Raw genomic sequence first — 20,409 nt, forward strand, 5'->3', positions numbered from 1 at the left:
CAGTCATTAAATGTCATTACTGTGCTTGCACTGAAGAAAGAGAGCTACATGTAAAACTTTGTTTTTTACAACAATAATAGTAATAATAGCAACAACAGTAAGAACAACAACAACAATAATAATAATAATATTAATAACAGCAAAAACAAAATACTTTCTCTGAATCAATCCATGGGTAAGCAAGCAATTTTTGTTGGAACTAGAACAACATTTATCAGTACTTCTTACCAATGATTACATACATTAAGTAAAAACAATAGCAACAATAAACTGAGTTTATCAAATTATCAGTTTAATATCACAGATCTGAGTACATTTGGTGATGCATATATCTTTGGTATACAAATACAAGTTATGGTTATAAAGATCAAGTAAATTCATACAATGAATATGATATATGCTGATATACAAGTCAGGTTCAACTGCAAAACTACACAGACCCAGATCTGCCTTTACATAATGTGCTGGCAGAACTGGGTTTGCATAGTTTGTTACAAGTAATCAGTACAACACATAACACAAACCATGATCTGCCAACACATTATGCAAGGCAAATCAGGGTCTATGTTGTTTGTGATTGGACTTTACATATCAGCAATTATACCAAGTAGAAATTAAACCCAAGAGTAAAAATCCATCTTTGCTAGCCAAGGTTCTGATATGATAACCCTATCTACACATAGGTGGATCAAACAGATATGCTGGTGCTTTACCCTAGCAACATCTATTGGATTTCATGAGTTGCCCACCTTAGTATGTAATGCCAACTAACCAATAGTGTGTTGCATTGTACATCAGCCAAAATTTTGGAGACGACTGACCTAAAAAGGATACTTTGTAAGTTTAACATCGAAAGTATGGCTACATACTATAGAGGGAAGCCATTACAGGTCTATTTGAGTGAAAGGTATTTGTACAAACACAGACCGGCAGTATAAAATTGCTTATTTATGAGTCCATTCAAGTCATGTGCTCCCCTTGTCTCCATCACTTAGGAACAGTGTTCAAATTTGAACAATTTAATTTTGATTGGGATGCGGTGGCTTGCTGCCGCATCTAATGAAATTCACAGAGACCCAAAGCACACAAATATCTGCTCGAAATGCCAAGGTGTAGATAGCACGATCATATTGGAACCTTAGCTAGTGAAGACGGTCAAAATCATAATTTTAAAAAAAGGCTTTGCTTGCTTATATTTTTCTGAAGAAAAAAAAAGATATTTCACAATCAAAATAAATGTTACATGTTTAAAATCATCGATGGTAAAACAATGTCTATACTTAGTCTAAAACAGGTTTTCTTTCAGCAGAGTAAAGTATATTTTATTTTTAGAGCATGATTCATTTTAACTGACCCTGTAATGAACAATAGTAGACATTATTAAATATAAGAAAACAGAAAGCATAAAGACCAAAAGGAATATCTGATTATGAATATAAAAATATTTTTTGAAAGATAAGGCCAATCACAGAAAAAATAAGACACTACAAGAATATAATTAGAATTGCTGAATGGGGAATAATAATAACAGGATTTGTATTAATGTACTATATTATTTGTCCTTTTACACGTTTTCTTTTTAATTCACCAATAATTGTATTGTAATAATATTAAGAATTATTTTTATGAGCCTAAAATTTGCAAATTTACTCAAGAACAATAATTTCTCTTTGTAACAAATTAGAGGAAATTAAAAATTAAAAAAAAAAAAATACATTGCCATATATACTCGCTTATAACTTGAGTCCAAATGCAAACAACACAGAATCTGATCTGCCACCATATAATATGCTGGCAGATCAAGGTTAATGTTGCTTGTTCTACTGATAACTCCTAACAAAACTGCATAGATTTGGATCTTTTGGCACATAATGTTATGACAGATCTGGGTCTATGTAGTTTGCAGTTGGACTCAACATATAAGTGAGTACATACAGTATTCTATGCCATATACATCAAAAGGTTTATCCTTCTTTTCATCTATGCATTAAAGAAATTCTAACATCTAAGTTTTTAGTGAAAAGCACAATTACACCAGAACCTGGCTCTAAAGACCACCCCTTCAGCCAAAAGATTATAGTCTCTAAAGACAGGTGAACTCCAGTCACAGGTCAATATACTATATACTTATTCAATATATGCTTTCAGAACCTGATTTCTCAAGGCATGTAATTTCTCATAGTAGTGCATGATTTTACTCCATACAAAGCAAAGATAACTCTTGTCTGTAAAAGTTGATAGAATCCACTATTGGCAAATGGTGTGGGGTGACTTATGAGGTAGGGTTAAAAGCTAGGGAAATTGCACAAATTGGTCATAATGGAATTAAAATGGGAATTTTTCAAACAAAAGTATGAACTGTCTCCTATGCTTTCACTTTCAGTGTAACATATCTGGGGCAGTGGGGTCTACTTTTGTACATGATTTTATTTTTAGAAAAGGTTAAAAAGCATGTTGTGTCAACTTCTACTTCCCTCAAATTCACCAGCAGCGTCAATTAGACATAAATTTGGTACCAAATTCTGTCTAGGAAAATTGTTACAACTAGAATGATTATGTTTTTTGTTGACCAAATAACCATGACTACCAGTAAATAATGAGAACATTATTCATGTAGTTAAATCTCTGAAGGTAGAAAAATATATTGCATATGACTTCAGCCCAGCTGAATTGTAAATTATTACATAGTTAATACTAATTCTATAATTATGTTAATGATTATATATACTCTACCAATATGTCTTTTTACACACAAGTTCACATGTACATATTATATATTTCTCCATGTAAAAAAATACATACATGTTTTTCTATATTGATACAAAAGTGGGTAACAGTGCAGTTACAAAACAGTTTCACACTGCTCCAAGCTAACCAAGCTCCTCGTCAAAACAAGACACAATTTAGAAAAGCAAAACAAGAACATGACAAAAAAGCAGAGAGTTAACATAAATTATTTGCAAGTATGAAGGACTAGAAGTCTACAAATGGTGTTAAATTAAGAAAAGATTTTCAATCTACATGCCTCTTTCCAGTTGGGGTTAGAATAGCAAATGTTTATAAGAAAATACTCAAAGGTGTGATTTACATAAATGTGTATTATCTGTGTGCAGAGCCATATTGCTTTCACCTAATGATTGACCAGGAGGGAAACCATGCATAGCCATATTGTTTTCACCTAATGATTGACCAAGAGGGAAACCATGCAGAGCCATATTGTTTTCACCTAATGATTGACCAGGAGGAAAACCATGCATAGCCATATTGTTTTCACCTAATGATTGACCAGGAGGAAAACCATGCATAGCCATATTGTTTTCACCTAATGATTGACCAGGAGGAAAACCATGCATAGCCATATTGTTTTCACCTAATGATTGACCAGGAGGGAAACAATGCAGAGCCATATTGCTTTCACCTAATGATTGACCAGGAGGGAAACCATGCGGAGTAAAAAAGCAAGCTATATATGGAGATGGCAGTAGAGGAAGAGTGTTGTAAGAATATTGTAGTTTGATACTTAATAAATAATAACAATCACATAAATAATAAATTTCATGTAAAGAGTCAAGGAGTATTTACATAGGTACGCTATTATGGTTCCCTTATGTAGCAAAGGATAACTCTTTGTACAACTGATTAAATTGACCCCACAAACACTACAACTACTCTTCAGTTTAAATAGACAGTAATGTTTCAACAAACATTATCGTATTTCACACCTATAGCTATTACTGTCCTCTGTGTGTGTGTCTGTATATGTGGGGGTAGGTGGGTGGGGTGTAAAGTGACAGTCATAGAGATTCAATTTACAAAATTTGTGAAGAAAGGGGCAAGAAAGTAGCATAAAACTCAGGATTCTCAATAGATTTCAAAACTAAAGTCATTTGATCTGTGAACCTATAATATCATGAGAAAAATGAACATTTCAAGAGTTGAAACAAAAATCTGAACAGTCATTTGTATTTGGCAGTCACAGCTGGGAACACTCATTATTTGGGGAGCACATTGATGTTTAAGTTTTCTTGTGTCATGCTGAATAAAGAGAAATACTTGAACTGTATTTTGTAAGAGACCAGTAGAAAGTGAGACTCGACTGAATTTTGTGCAAGTGTTTTTCCTTGTAACTATGTGTGTATATTAATCAGAAAAAGGATTATTCTATGTTCTTTTGGAAGATTGAACCTGCCCTAATTGGCAAACAGGTTTGATTTTCCAGCGTCCTTATGCCAGTCACATATCAACAGTGTATTTCCATCTTTCACAACTATATGATCCACAGAAATTCGCTTTTCCACTCTTCCTTAATTTTTTCACAACTCTAGGAGATTTATTCTTCCTCACCTTAAAACTGTTGCTAACTTTATTTCTTTGTAGTTTGAGGATTTGAATATGTAATCATCTCTAACAGGTCGTTCCTGAGACTGAGACAAGAAAGTCACTGCGACTCAAAAGTTCACAAATATATCTAATATAACAAAATGATATTATATGTGTAAATTGCTTGCATTTAAACACAAAAGCTAGATTTCAAATATTTTAAATTTGAGGACAATATTTTGAGATGTCTATGTGACCCGGCTGGTAACACTGCCTTCAGTTTTCAGATATAGGACAATTCAATGACCATATTTGGATTCTGATTATGAAAACTTTCTTGTAGCTCATCACTGCTGTCTGCAATGTCATCAATTAAAACCTAATTTGGTACAAAATATTATTCTGTGATGTAAACCTAGATGCAAGCTTAAATACTCCCATCTCAATATCACCTACTTCCTCTTCTGCAAAATTTGATCTGGGAGAAGATACCTGCACTAATTTTCCAGCGCATCTATGGATGGCTCTAGATCAATAACAACTGAGTCTGATGGTATGTCCATATCCAAAACAACTTCATGAGGTAAATTCCTTGATTTTGAATCATCATCTCTTTTTTCTGACACTTTTTTCCTTCCACCTCCATCTTTAGATTTAGATTTTTTACCTCCACTTTTAATATGAGAAGTGTCATCATCACTGATGTTGATGGTAACATTTCTTGGTGTAACAAAATTGCTATCTTTCTCATCTCTCAAATGTTCTTTTGACTTTTTTCTACCCTCTACTTTAAGGCTTGTTTTCTCTGGGCATGTGACAATGATCTTTGGTACTGCAAAGCCTGGATGGGATTTCTTCTTCACAGTATCCAAAGTTTTCTTACTTGAAACAACACTCATTTCAGTATTCTCTGACATCCTGCCTTCCATCACCGTCTCAATCGGTAGGATAACTTCATGTGAACCAAGAGTTGGCATATCCATTTCGACAGAGATCTTTGCTGTTGTTTTGGGTGGAAAGCTTGCCAGTAATCTTGTTTGCCCAGTCTTATCAATATTTCCAAAGCCTGACTGCTTTATATTATAATATTTCCATTCTTCTATGCCTGGTGATATTTTTTTAGTTTCATCCTCTTCCTCTTCAAGATCGATATCTTTATCTAGTTTATAGGACCCAAGTTTTTTCACTGCTTTGGGTCTAATCTGTAATTTTCCTTTTACTGCACTCACTGCTTTCTTCATCTTACTCTTAGATACAATTTCCATGTCAATAGTCCTGATACCATCTGTCCCAAGACTAACTCTAGGAGAATTGCCTCCCTTTATGCTACTCTCTGGCTTTGAAATCTGCTCCTCCATATCCAATTCTCCTGGTATAGGTATATATATCTCATTAACGTTAACACTTTCATTGGAATTGACAACAATACTGTCTAAGTCTGGTGAAGTGCTCTCACTTGGTATAGTGACCTTAATGGATGGTGATGGCTGAGTTTGATGAGTAGTGATTTTTTTTAAATCTGGATCACTTGCTGATCTATCAGAATCAACTGAAATCTCAGAAGAGGACAACACTCGTACATTGGGATTGCTGTAAAATACCTTAGACGAGCTTGTAATTTGGAGCTCTGAGGCACTGTACACTTTCATACTTGCAGGAATAGTATAATTCATGCAAGGAATCAATGGATACTTTTCCCGAACAATTTTTTTTACAGCAGTCTTCAATGGCATATTTAACATGCCGACTAAAAACACTTTTCGGCTGAATTTCTGGATCAGACAAACTTCTAGCTGCAAGTTCTTCACCTTTACAACATCCTTATCGATATCTTCATACTCTAAAGGCCTCTTAAACTTGAATGACGCTGGAGTAAATACATGTTGTTCACTAACTCCTTTACCAGACTTTGGAGTGTGAACATGACTTTGTGAACTTTCAACTTTGATCTCTTCAGTCTTTCGCTTAGATTCCTTCTTTTTGTCTGGCTGCAAAAAGGCTCGGACATAAATTGCATGAATCATCGATGTATGAGCTGAAAGCAGAAGAATAAATTTGAATTAATTTCAGATAAACAAATGTTCCTCTCACATTAAGCTGGTGAAAACTCTGGAAAATGAAAGTGTGGAAGGCCAAAATGTTTTGATTGACTATTAAATTTTTGAAGACTTTATATTTAAAGTGTTTATTGAAAGTTTGTCCCCAACAAATAAAAAACAATATGTATGTAGGTACATAACTCTGATAAACACACACCATTAAGATCATGCACCCAATTATCACGAGGACAAGGTCCCTAGAATATATTCAAAATAAATGTTGTTGTTGTTGTTTGTTAAACACTATTTTTCAGCATATGATAGGCTATACATGGTGGCCATTATAACTAGTGGAGAAAGAACCCGGGAAAACCCCAGTAAGAACTGACCCATGGAAAGCTACTAGCAAGCTTTCATACATACCCACATTGGCAGAGCCCTAGACTCAAACCCATGCAGACAGAGGTGAGATGGAAGTGATCCCGTAAGGTATGCATTTAAGACCATTCAGTAAAAGTATCATATTGAGTTCAATTCATGGATCATAGACATCATGAGCAATATTACACTTAAGGGTATACTGAATTCTTTTCTTAGTATCTGTGAATAAAAGCTCCTGGAACAATTTAAAATATTCAAAGTGAATTTTGTAATATTTTCATTACTGTGTTTGAACTTAAAAAAATCTTATGTATAGTGGCCTGTCTCTTGAGAGGCCCCAATCAAGAAAGACATCCCCCTAAATAGAGGCCACAGTGTACCTCACCAAAATAGTATATTTTCACAATTTTGCTCATCTCAAAATAAGCCACCCATTTTATAAGACCATTTTTATCTCAACACTGAATGATTAACCTCATAAGAGAACAGGCTGTTGTAATGTAAAAAGTATTATCATGAAATAAGTGCAAGGCCTATGACATTAGTGATATTGTGATGCAAGTATAAGGCCCTGTAAAATCTGGAATATTTAGTGAATTAAGCATGAGGCCTTGTAAACTTTAAGATATCTAAAATGAAATAAGTACAAGGCCCTGTAAAATTCAAATATCTAGTGAAATAAGTACAAGGCTCTGTAAAATTTGTGATATTTGGTAAAATAAAATCACAAAGCCCTATAAACTTGAGATATCTAGTAAATTCAGTACAAAGAAATGTATTATTTAGTATATTTAGTGAAACAAGTACAAGGCCCTGTATAATTTAGAATGTCAAGTGAAATAAATACAAAGGCCTGTAAATCTGAGATATCTACTGAAATAAGTGCAAGGCCCTGTTTAATTAAGGATATCTAGTGAAATACATAGAAAGCTCTGTATAATTTAGGATATCTAGTGAAATAATCATAATGGCCCTATAAATTTGATATATCAAGTGAATAAGTACAATGTCCTCTATTCTTCATTCTTCAAATTGATTAGCATAAAATATAACACACACCAAAGGATACTATTTTGTGTACATCTTTTCACACTAAAATTGTCCATTCAAGGAGAGGAATCTAAGTAAAGAAAATTATTTATGTTCTATTTCCATCACTTTGTTCAAATTAAAGACTGTAAAACATACATGGTGGAAGCAAAAGGTCACTTATTTGTGACACGCATATCTTCAAGGTCTTCTTCTTTGCATGATATTCCACAGACATGTGAAGGAACCCCAGATCTGAAAAGTTAATAAATAATGAAAATATTTGTTACAAAATAAAATATTATATGTACTACAAATATTCAAGTCCAACTGCAAAATGCACAGACACAGATTTGCTGTCATTTAATGAACTGGCAGATCTGGGTCTGTGCAGTTTATTAGGAGTAATCAGTTTAACAAGCAACACTTACCCTGATCTGCCATTGCATTATGTGATGGCAGATCATCATCTATGTTGTTTGCAGTTACTCAGCTTGTACAAAAGTATACATGGTACATAACATAATTTTTGGTCTCATATGATACAAGCCACCTCGATGACCAGGACCTTTCAACTTTAACTTTTAACCTAATTCTGGCTATTCACTGTAGTGTGTCTGCTGTGCAAGACACTTTACTCAAACTGCCTTGGCTCAACAAAACCTATCTGGTGTACATATTCCTTTAAATACTAACCAAAATTATCTCTTAGAGAATATATTTACAAATTGTGTTGAAAATCCAAAGATTTCAGTAGTCTACAATTTAACCATTTTGCAAGACCATAAGCTTTGCACCTCAGCGGTCCCAAGTTCTATCCCTTGAACTAGCACATGTGCAGGCCATACCTAATCTTCTCAACTGTTCTTCTATTTTTCTCCCACCTGAATCATTACTTATAAAATGGTATGGTATTTAAACTTTCTGAAAAAGTGAAACCACTTTAAAACTCTTTGTTGAATATATGTCCCCAAGTAAGATTCACTATGGAGAAAATTATGGAAAATGTACCAAGCCAACAAATGACCTTAAAATAAAAGCTGAATATATTAAAAAAATTCAATATATATACACAACTTGAATAGTGAAGAGTACTCCTATCAAATACATATAGAATAGTGTATGTTAGTAAGTAAATATTTTCTCTGTGACACATGTAACACAATCACTGAACTGCACTGGTTTTCCCATGGTCTCATGTACTTTTCATTGACTTCATCATTTTCTTGTACAGGACTGTCATTGCAATTATTTAAATTTTATAAGAATTGTTATTTTTCATTACTCAATAAAAAACAAAAGTTGCAACTACCTCATTTTATATTCAGTTTCTGCCAGAGTTCAAAGCACTATGACCAGGTATGGGGCCAATTATGAGCGTAATCATAATCATGATCATATATTTCAGAAGCTCTAAAATCATAATCCTAATTCTTTCATTAGCAGTGTAATTTCTTAGTGTAATCACAATTACAAATGATTACAAAACAAAAATTCTATAATTATATTCCTAATAAATGTAAGAATAATAAAACTTTCCATAAAAAAAAACACCATGAATGTTGACAATTTCAATAAGGAATGGGTAATTTAAAGTGGTCAATATACAAGCAAATTTTTCTAAAAATATACTGTCTAATAAATTTAGGTGACCTTTTGTTAATTTAAAAATTCACGTTTAATTAACAACTCTTTTTCATCAGGTATAAGTTTACAGTGAAGTAGACTTCAAATAAATGTCTCATCTATTCAACCTTGTGATGGCTGATCTCACAAGGCTTCTGAGCAAAATGTCAAGTTAACTCAGCTTACGTGAGAAGTTTAGAAGGCCCGTGTAAGAAGACCTGGTGTATTGTTCTTTTTCATTGTTCAGTGGTGGGGCCCTGAGTGGCCGAGTGGTCTAAAATGCTTTCCGTTACGGATCACTGCCATATCACCTCTGTCTGCGTGGGTTCGAGTCTAGGATTTGGCCAATGTGGGTATGTGAGAAAGCTTGCCAGCAGCTTCTCATGGGTCGGTGGTTCTTCCTGGGGTTTTCCAGGGTTCTTCACCATTAATACTGGCTGCCATGCATAATGTGTGCTGAAAAATGGCATTAAATGCAACAACAACATCAACATTGTTCAGTGTTACTAGCTTTCTCCTGTGTTCAACCACTGTTAAAATCCACAGACAAGCCAGGAATTTTAAAGATGCTTGCAAACACTACTCTATCTAAGATGCTATGAAAGGCAGCACAACATCCAACCTCATTACACACCTTAGCTTGTCAATAACCATCTGAGTAAGAGGCACATGAAGAATCATGTAAGACTATGTACTGGGCTGCTTTCCATGCAATTATCAAACTACCAACAAACGATGATACAAATATAAGTGGGTAGACACAATGTTTCACATGCATTGTGTCTGCCCTCCTCTTATCAAAGCTATAAGGAAATATAATCAGCTAGGCAACGTTATAAACAAATACTTCTTCATGGTCATGTTAACTCTTCTGGTTCGAAGAGTACACTGTTCACCTTCTTATACGGCCATCCTTTCTGCATCAGAAAAGTGAGCTTACAAGGCAGGTGGCCTTTGCAGACGATAATAAATTTTTTTGAAAAGTATAAGTAATGTATGTAGTGAGAAAGCTACATATAACTTCAAAGCATTTAATATCTTCATTTAAAATAAACATGAATTATTAATGGGTTCTTCTTGTCCTAAGAATAAAAACCTCTTTCAAAGCCAACATACATTACAGTAATAATTCTTATCTTTGACTAAATGTCATCATAATTATAATCAACCTCCTGTAATCATAATAGTAGTTTCCAAATGCATTGTAATCATAATCATAACTGTAATCATCAGTGCCAAATCGAATACCTGTAATTAATCCCATACCTGACTATGATACAGTTAAGTAACAAGTGATGTCATATTGATGACATCATAATGGAATGATTACAGCATGTACAACATTGATTTGACAAAACTGAATATCCGTGATCATGTGAGGTACCTTAGGGTACAAAAGTTACAATGAAATAGCATCCATGATCATGTGAGGTACCTTAGGGTACAAAAGGTTCAATGAAATGGCATCCATGATCAAGTGAGGTACCTTGGGGTACAAAAGGTTCAATGAAATGGCATCCATGATCATGTGAGGTACCTTAGGGTACAAAAGGTTCAATGAAATGGCATCCATGATCATGTGAGGTACCTTAGGGTACAAAAGGTTCAATGAAATGGCATCCATGATCATGTGAGGTACCTTAGGGTACAAAAGTTACAATGAAATGGCATCCATGATCATGTCAGGTACCTTAGGGTACAAAAGGTTCAACGATTAAGAGACGTTCAATGCTCTGAAGACAAAAGATAAATTCATGTTTGTTTAGAGATACATTCATGTTTGTTTAGAGATAAACTCATGTTTGTTTAGAGATAAACTCATGTTTGGAGAGAGATAAGCTCATGTTTGGCTCCTTAAAAAATACAAAAGTCAAGCACTGCTGTTGCAATCCATCAGGAGAAAGAAGAAACTGGCAAATATAATAAAGTAGTGTTCCAATGTCTAATTGTAGTATTACATTAAAAATTTTGTTTGACAACTGGAGAGGAGGATATAGTTACTGATTTCCAATTTATTTAGTGAGTAAAACAATGAGGCTTAATGTAGGGCTGTATGGTACAATAACATGGTAACACACTACCTTTGCAATTTTTGTTCTGGGTTTAAATCACATATTTTTCCTGTGCAAGAGTAAGTGATCACCAATACAAAATCATAAGTTTCATCCAAGTTCCACATGAACATCATTAAATCTAAACGTTAAAGCCAAAAATATTTTAAAATGGTAAACTTTCTACAGTCTACAAAACTATGGTGATGAAAGCCATCACAAATATCCAAAACAATGTAGCTTTTATCAGGATTTTAAATCTTCACTGTCATTTTCTCATGCTGGTCAAACCATGTGATTCTCCTCCCTGAGTCAATGAAGATGGAGTAAAAACAGAACCAATGTTATATGGTATAGATATGACCCTTGGTCCCTCTCATTCCTCCTCACCCTGGGAGCTGGGTTGAGGATTAAAAAACTTTCTACCATCAAAGTGAAAAATCCTGCAAAATATGATCACACTCTCTCCATCACTGAAGATGGAATTTAAGCTACAAGGAAAACAGTGATGTATGAATGTACAAATGAACAGAAGGATATGACCTATCTCAATATATATATATATATATATATATATATATATATATATATATATATATATATATATATATATATATGTGTGTGTGTGTGTGTGTGTGTGTGTGTGACAAAAAATATATGTATAAAGATAAATATTCAAATCTTTGGAAATTTATATAAAATCTACCTGGCACTTTGTCTTCTTTATTAACTGTCAAGCTTCCCACTGCATTTATTGGTGGATAGATCTTTGTACTCTCCAAATGTATATCATCATCACTGCCTTTAACAACAGCCTTGCATGACTTTGATTTTGACATCTTCATTAGGTCTTGTACCTCTGAAATAGTACAAACAGACAATCATTTTAAACTTAAAGAGAGACAGACAGTGTAAAATTCAAAATACTGCATGTGAACCAGTTCAACAGTATGGGTTATGATTACCATGGCAATGACCTTTGACCTCAAAATCATAAGGCTTTCACAATCTTCATAAAAAATATTTTAAAGTAAGCAAAGATGAGAAATATTTTTTTTAAAAGAAATGTAAACAATGACACCAGATGACTTTGGATTACAATATTTACAATGCACAAAAATGAATTAAAACACATTTTCTGAATATTTTTTTAAAATCCACATCTACCTCCTTCCTATCTCTGACTTACGTTGTTTCTCTAGTACTAGTCTGCATTCTGGTGTTGCAACATCCAAACAAGTCTTGCCCTCATTGTCCTTGACATCATACCTGCCTCTGGCCTTGACAAGAAGATCAAGGCATTCAACATGTCCACTTTCTGCTGCATAGTGGACAGCTGTCCTGCTTTGAAGGTAGTCCTGCTTGTTTGGATCTCCTTCAATTAAAAAGATTGGAATGGAATAAAATTTATGACTGAAATCTATTGACTTAAATGAAACTAATTTTTCCCCTTAACAAAAGTAAAATTTCCAGCAAAAATTGGTGCCTGCAGATCAACAAATTTTGGTGTAATTGAAACAGCTCATAAAATGTATAGTATTTAATAACATGATTTTGTCATAAGTGAAACAAAAACAAATGTTCTATTTAAAGTGTTGTCTTAGTACTGAACACTGCACCATGACACAGCTTTCTGCTTACACTTGCAAGATAGGAAATCAAAGTATATACAGGAACAAACCTTAGATGCAGTGTTACCTCCTTATAATGATCATCATGACAGCCATTATAGTGATCCACATTACAGGTGAAGAAACCGTAAACCTATGGATGTTCTAACAAGGCTGTGTCATAATGGTGCATAAGAACACAAAAAAATTTGTTAACAATGTGCAGTCACATTATAACTGGTTCATATTACTTAAAAAGTAAGATCAAGTGAAAAATGTTAAGTAGTAATAGTTAATAGATCTCAAAGAATTTAATGGGATTTACGACTAACCACCTTATACAAGGTGGATGGTGGTATTCTGAGGGACTGAATAGAGTGGGATGTAGGGATGTTACACCAAAATCTTGTTTAAATACATCAAAAACTTTAAAAAAACTGAATGGTACTTCACTAGACAATAATGAGCACCTGCTGTGGACCCAAAGGGTACAAGATTATAAATATGTCAAGAATATATGGTTACAAGGTATATACTGTCTGCAGAGCTAATGGATTGTGAATCATTCACTATATAAGATTAAAACCCTAACATTGTACACTTCTTCCTTGTTGATTCCATAATTAACCATAAAAGGTTATCTTCCTTAACCTGGTCACCTTTGTTGCACATGTAATAGTGGGCTCATATTATGTAAATTGATGAGATGTTTATGATTTTGTAGTTGATTCAATTTCATAAAAGTGTATACACTGAAGATACCCTCATGTGTGAAATATATGACTGTTACCATTTTGATTGATTTTAAACAACTGCATGATCATTGTTCTGATGTATTGATAGAAATATATTTTCATTTCAATACAATGCTTAAGTTGGTTAATTTATGAAGCTACTTGTTATTATTGTTGGTCAATGTTAAATTGTGCATTTCAACAGAACATCTTCTATTCTATCATCTAGTGTCTGAGTAGACTAAAACCATACTCCAAAATTGAGGCATAGCTAATGGCAAAGAAATATAATGAACCCAATTTCATGGCCTATCAAATGTAATTATATTATCATTTACCTATTTATGGATTACAAGCTAATTACTGATTTACATAAACTCTACAAGATGTCCCACTTTCTGTTTTTGACTCCATGCATTTCAACTTACCCTTCTTTTCAAGTAACAATTTCAGAATCTCCACTTCACCATTATGTGCGGCTTCATGTAGGGCACTCCACTGGTAGAGCCCAATCATATTAGGGTCATACCCATGCGACAGAGCTGATTTTACCTCCTCTAGGTCGCCGCATCGTACAGCCTCATTTAATTTTGTATCAAATGTTCCCTCAAGACTTCCCATCCTGGTCTTTATAGATCATCCTGAATACAATCGTCATGGAAACAAATAAAAAGGTTGATCTTGATTATGTGATTTCACTGATACAAAAATAGCCAGCTCTTTTACCCTGACACTTCACTGTGATATATATGTATGTAGAGCTGTCCCAATATCATGGCATTAACAATATATGAAGATTGCAGTCTACAATAAAAAAGGTTTTTGTCCCTTTCCTTCAATAGTCTTAAAATAGTTATAATGGGCTTGTTTCCATTATCATTATTAAAATGTACCATGAAAAATAAATTTTACTACTGTATCATTTATACATCTTGTAAAATAATGTAAACATTTATCAACTACATGTGTTTAAAATCTTTAAAAATTCATTGAAAAAATGGAACTACATGTATTTGTTAAAGTAACAGGAAAAATAAAATTTATTCATTCAAAATAGTGTAAAGTGAAATTTCCAAGAATTCTGAGTCTTAAAGGTTTACTAACAGATTCAGAACAAATATATTCATTAAACTTCATAACTACACATGCAAAAGTGCTGAGAAATAAAACTATATGTACCACTCCGACAGCACACACAACAATAGCAACAGAACACTTAAACCAGTTGATATATTTCATCTATGTTTCCAAGAAGATATGAATATAAGAAAATCATGGCATTTTTTTTAAACACTTCAAGTGGCTATTTTCCTAATGATTCCAGCTTTGATTTCAAAATAAGATGCATTGATTTAACGATGTAATGTCAACCCCTCAAATTTAAAGACTTTTTATATTGAATTGAGAATAATACTGAGCTAACCTTTATAAACTAGCAAACTGGGTGTGAAAGAAGTTGTGAATGCAGGTTGATTTGGACCGTGGATGATTCGGACCATAGCTGATTCAGCCCAAATGACAGGCTTATTCAGCCCAAATTATGAGCTGATTTGGGCCAAAAGATGGGCTGATTCGGACCATGTGACTCTTATAAGAAAAACCATGTAACACACACATTATTTAGTTAAGCAGTTATTACTGTTTTTGCAGACACACTAAGAGAATATATTAGCCTTTTAAATTTACTTAAGACAGCTGTTAGCAAAGTTCTAGCCAAAATCAGAACAAACTCCATATTAACTATAGCATTTAGATTTGTTGTTGTTGTTGTTGCTGTTGTTGTAGGGTTTAATGTCATTTTCAGCACAAGATAGGTTATACATGGCAGCCAGTATCAATGGTGGAGGAAGAACCCAGGAAAACCCCAGAAAGAAACACTGACTCACAAGAAGCTACTGGCAAGCTCTCTCACGTAACCACATTGGCCAAGCCCGAGACTCAAACCCATGCAGACAGAGGTGAGACAGCAGTAATCTGTAATGGTGAGCGCTTTAGACCACTCAGCCATTTAGATTTGTTCAACCAAAATGAAGAATATATATATATATATATATATATATATATATATATATATATATATATATATATATATATACACACACACACACACACACACACACAGAGGAGCCTCATTAATCTGATACCTTCATTCCCAGTGAATATGTCTGGATTAATAAGTTTTCTGGATAATTGAATCATGCACATTTTTATTTTACAATGTCATAAAAAACCCTGATATCTCACAGTTAAATGCATTATGTTAAACTAATAAAATGCAGTCATTTTTATAAGTCATATTTTACAGCAGTTATAGCTGCTATTGAGCTGATAATTGATGTCCCCATTTTATTCGGAAATGAAGCCCTATACTGTCAACAACTTAAATCAATCCACTGTATTTGTACAGCCATCAATAAACTGTTGGTACAATTGGTAAACAACAAAGAGGCTTAATGACAAACTTTATTAACCACATGTTATGTCAAAAAGCATGAACGATTTGATCCCAGTGTGTTTATTTAATTATTAACACCTCTGTCGCTGACTAGCTAAAAACAGATATTGTTTATTCAATCGCTTGTTACAATATGGTCATGCTACTCAATTTTTCCACACACATGGTCATGTGATCAATATAGTGTGTGATTAATCCAATTAAGCCCATTCTGATTAACATGTGAAACAGACGGTGATAATCAGACGTGACAATTAGAGTAGCATTTATCAAATAGTCATTCTTATAAATATAGGAGGGAGGCACACTTTCTTTATCATTCTTAAAATTACTGCTAATTGTATATCCTGTGTGGACTGAGTTCATGCCTTTTAACAGGCGATGGGCTGTGATTCTTGTTCCAAATGGCAACACAAATCATGAAGTTCCGTTGAGAATTTAAAGTATATTTTGTTCATTTTTGTTATTTCTCTCAATAAATTATATTTGCTCTAAATGCAATACATTATGTGCTAATATTTAGTAAAATTGTGAAATAATTATTTCTGCTCCATGGCCAGACCCTGCACTATAATATAAATAAGAATTAACAACAAATTTCATTAATTTTGTGAAGCCTAAATTTAAGCCTTATTTAAGCCTAAATAATCACATTAAATAATATATGCCTTTCAGAAGTAAGCAGAGAGCAATATCGACGCTAGTAGAAAAAACAACAGAATTTCACCTTCTGTGCAAGGATCGTCACTTTATGACAAAACTTATCTCAGATGAAACTTACTGACATTTTACATGGTCCGAATCAGCCAGAAATCTGGTCTGAAACAGCCAGAAATATGGTCCGAATCAGCCAGAAATCTGGTCTGAAACAGCCAGAAATATGGTCCGAATCAGCCAGAAACCTGGTCCAAATCAGCCAGAAATCTGGTCCGAGTCAGCCAGAAATCTGGTCCAAATCATCCCATAATTTTGGACAGAATAAGCCTGGGCTGAATCAGCTTGTTTCGGAAGCTATATAGACCAAATTACTGAAAGTCATCAAAATGAGTAAAAACAATCCAAAATGAATCACTGAGACAACGGTTTCATTTTGGGAGTTTTGTAGCTTTAATGCCATTTTTCATCAGATGATGCATGGTAGCCAATATATTTGGTGGAAGAAGAACCCAGGAAAATCCAGGGAGGAACCACCAACCCATGGAAATCTACTGGCAAGCTTTCTCACATACCCACACTGAGTGAGTATTCGTGTAAAGGCAAGAGCCTTAGACCACTCAGCTACCCAGACCCACTCCACTAAAATAAGATGATGTACATGTATTATGATTTTGATATGTTTTTTTCTTTTTCTTCTCAGATTTCAAGAAATTAAAATTTTCCAAACTGGGTGAGCTGTAACAGATACTCATCACCTTATTCAACACAGTACGCTTATCCACTATACTACTTACAGTCTTACTAAAAAAACACTGGCACCCAAAGCAAGCTTGTTACTAAAATGGGTCCAAATCATAACAACTGATGTATTATGTATGGAGTGAAGACAATCCCCTAGAAAAATATATAAGAGACAAGGTTTGTAGCTTGAGAAATCGCAGTTTCACACTGAATCATTGAGTTCTTATGGTTTATGTATACTTAGTAACCCTTTCCAGTACGTCTCTGTCATTTTAATGTGAAGAAGAATTGATTCTCAATGAGCTATTATACATGATAATGAGTTAGACACACATGGGGAACTAAGATCCAAAAATATTGTATTTTTCATCTGGTCAAACAGTGATGCATTCACCACAGGTCACCAGCATTTTATAGACTACAGCTTTACCGATACAAGGCCATGCCAAAGCAAAGATGCCACATATATTTCTATAAGTAGGTAATTACTTTTCACATGAAAAAATGTTGCTAACTTTGATTTAATTGAAGAATTCCAAGTTTCTCCTAAATTTCCATTATCTTTTTGTACTACACATTCCTTTTGAGTCAAACCTCCTTTCTAGAAACACTCACAGGTGTTTATCAAAGGTTAGATTTCTGATTGGCCAAAATAATTGTTAGGTCATGACCCTAATTAATTAAGACATGACTGATCACAATGTTTATTGCAAACATCAGGAAATTTCACTGAGCAAATATGACTTTAAGAATACTCATTTGACTGTCTCCATTGGCAAAGCATCAAATGTAAGGCCACATGCCTGGTTAATAAAAAGCCCTTATGGTTAAAAAAAAATGTTCTTTCGATCATGTGTGCAAATGAACAGCATCAGTCACAACTAGGCAATATGCCAAAAAACATAGTCTTTCTTAAAAGGCTTGCTTACAAGCATTTAGACATTAATTACTCACCTGAAAGCTGGCTCTTTTGTATGGTGCAAAGACTTACAATTAGTCTAAAGTCAGCCCGAATCTGTGTTGGTGTGCATGTCAAATATTGTTTTGACCTTGTGTACCCTTGGGACATTTTCTGGGTCTTCATCTCATAGATCAGCTGACAACAGTACTTTATAACTGTAATTAATCTGTTCCAGCATGTATTAGGAATTTAGAAACTTAAATATATTTCCAAACTTAAACCAAGTATAAGCTTTATGGGATTTTTAAATTTAAATTTGGGATCCAAATGGGGAGGGGGCTGTATTCTGAGTTGAGATGTTTCAGTTTACTGGGAATAAAAATGACAAAATTAATTAATGATAAATTCAGGAGTAAAAGAAATTGGTCCTGAGGAGGTTCCAGTATACTGATGATTTGGTTTTCAGGTGTTTCACTACAGTTTCAGTCTTACTCTACAAGAAATACATTGCAAATAAACCAGACTTGCACAACCACTATCAGTGCTGTCCAGCTGTCACAGATGATCAGATTCTTCATGTACATATTAGTTTGGTACATGAGGTGAAGACCTCTGACCTCTGTTGGAAAACCAAATCTGTCTTGAGATATCTTTCTTTGTTGACCGAAATTGGTGGGTGGGGAGGTGGTGGTCTCTTAAGACAATGTATTAGCTCTTTCATTCACTACATCACTAAGCATAGTTGTATAGCTCAGTGTTTTGGATCAAACTTACAGACTTATATATACCCAATATGGAAAAACATATATGCTTACCACTAATAAATTGTTCTGATTCTTGAAATGGACTTAAATAATGCAAAACACTCTTATTTAATGATATCATTACAAAAGTACATACAATATGCAGAAATTGTTCACTTTTGAACTTAATTCAGGACCTACCTTCACTCTTCCATTATTTTTTCCATCAATCATAGCACATATCTGACATCAATGTTCTCAGTCATGAAAGCCCCAACAGCTGGATGGTTTTTATATTCAAGTATATTGAGGTGATCTCCAGGAAATAATTATGTTTAACACCTAACTTTGAAGTACTCTGTGATTTTACTACATAGTTATGCAATGTTCTTAAGAATGATTTCAGGATTTCTCTCTAAACAATTCAGTACACTTATTTAAACTGTTAACATATTATAATTTAAAGCTGCATTGTTGCTTGCAGAAAAATGGAGTCCTTTTTGGCACACTGAATCAGGCAATCATTGTATGGGAGACAACATATAATTCCTATTGCAAAAGAAAGAAAATCCACCAATTGATGCAAAACAAAATTTTATATACCATTCTGGGTCAATTATCTTGTACAGTATAGGGACTTAAAATTGGCAGTGGGACAATCAATTTTCCTTTTTCTGTACTCACTCTTTGCTTTAATACATAATATATCGTCGTATATGCTTATAACCTTTTTATTTGTTTTCCTTTTATTTTCTTCTTGTCTTTAACAAGTGCGGGCCAACCTATGCATGACTGTCAAACCTAACACAGTACTGAACTAAGACAGATACATACAATGTATTGAATAGTGAACAGTGCAACACCAGTCAAAAAAATCATTGGAATTTATTTAACAGATATTAATCAACAACTGAATCTTCTGAAAACAAAATGCATACCTTTTCGTGATAATTACTGTCACATTTTTTCTTTAAAAAAAAGTCTTTTGTGGTAAATGTTGACGATGCGCGATGCAACAATGTCATTAAGATCTAGCACCAAAAACCAATAAAGATTTTCCTCTCGCACCTGTTACTAAAGACGCCATTCCTCCTAGTCTCATTTGAAATATCGCGTGACTTA

General features: G+C 33.8%; 1 protein-coding gene across 2 annotated transcripts; it reads right to left on the minus strand.

The window, feature by feature from the left end:
* Positions 1-271: 271 nt before the first annotated feature.
* On the minus strand, positions 272-20,406 carry LOC149781875 (uncharacterized). 2 transcript variants are annotated; one of them, XM_089936067.1, is made up of 6 exons: positions 20,226-20,406; positions 14,219-14,417; positions 12,636-12,821; positions 12,153-12,305; positions 7,929-8,024; positions 272-6,355 (listed from the first exon to the last, which is right to left on the minus strand). In XM_089936067.1, exons 1-6 carry the CDS (start codon positions 20,310-20,312, stop codon positions 4,818-4,820), a joined length of 2,259 nt encoding a protein of 752 aa, XP_089792193.1. In that variant the 5' UTR covers positions 20,313-20,406; the 3' UTR covers positions 272-4,817. The 2 variants fall into 2 exon arrangements, with proteins under 2 accessions (XP_089792193.1, XP_089792194.1); XM_089936068.1 differs by having other exon boundaries at positions 14,219-14,431; positions 20,226-20,405.
* Between the last annotated feature and the right edge of the window lie 3 nt (positions 20,407-20,409).

The sequence above is a fragment of the Sinohyriopsis cumingii genome, chromosome 15, assembly GCF_028554795.1.
Source record: "Sinohyriopsis cumingii isolate HCF-2022 chromosome 15, ASM2855479v2, whole genome shotgun sequence".
Taxonomy (NCBI): Eukaryota; Metazoa; Mollusca; class Bivalvia; order Unionida; family Unionidae; genus Sinohyriopsis; species Sinohyriopsis cumingii.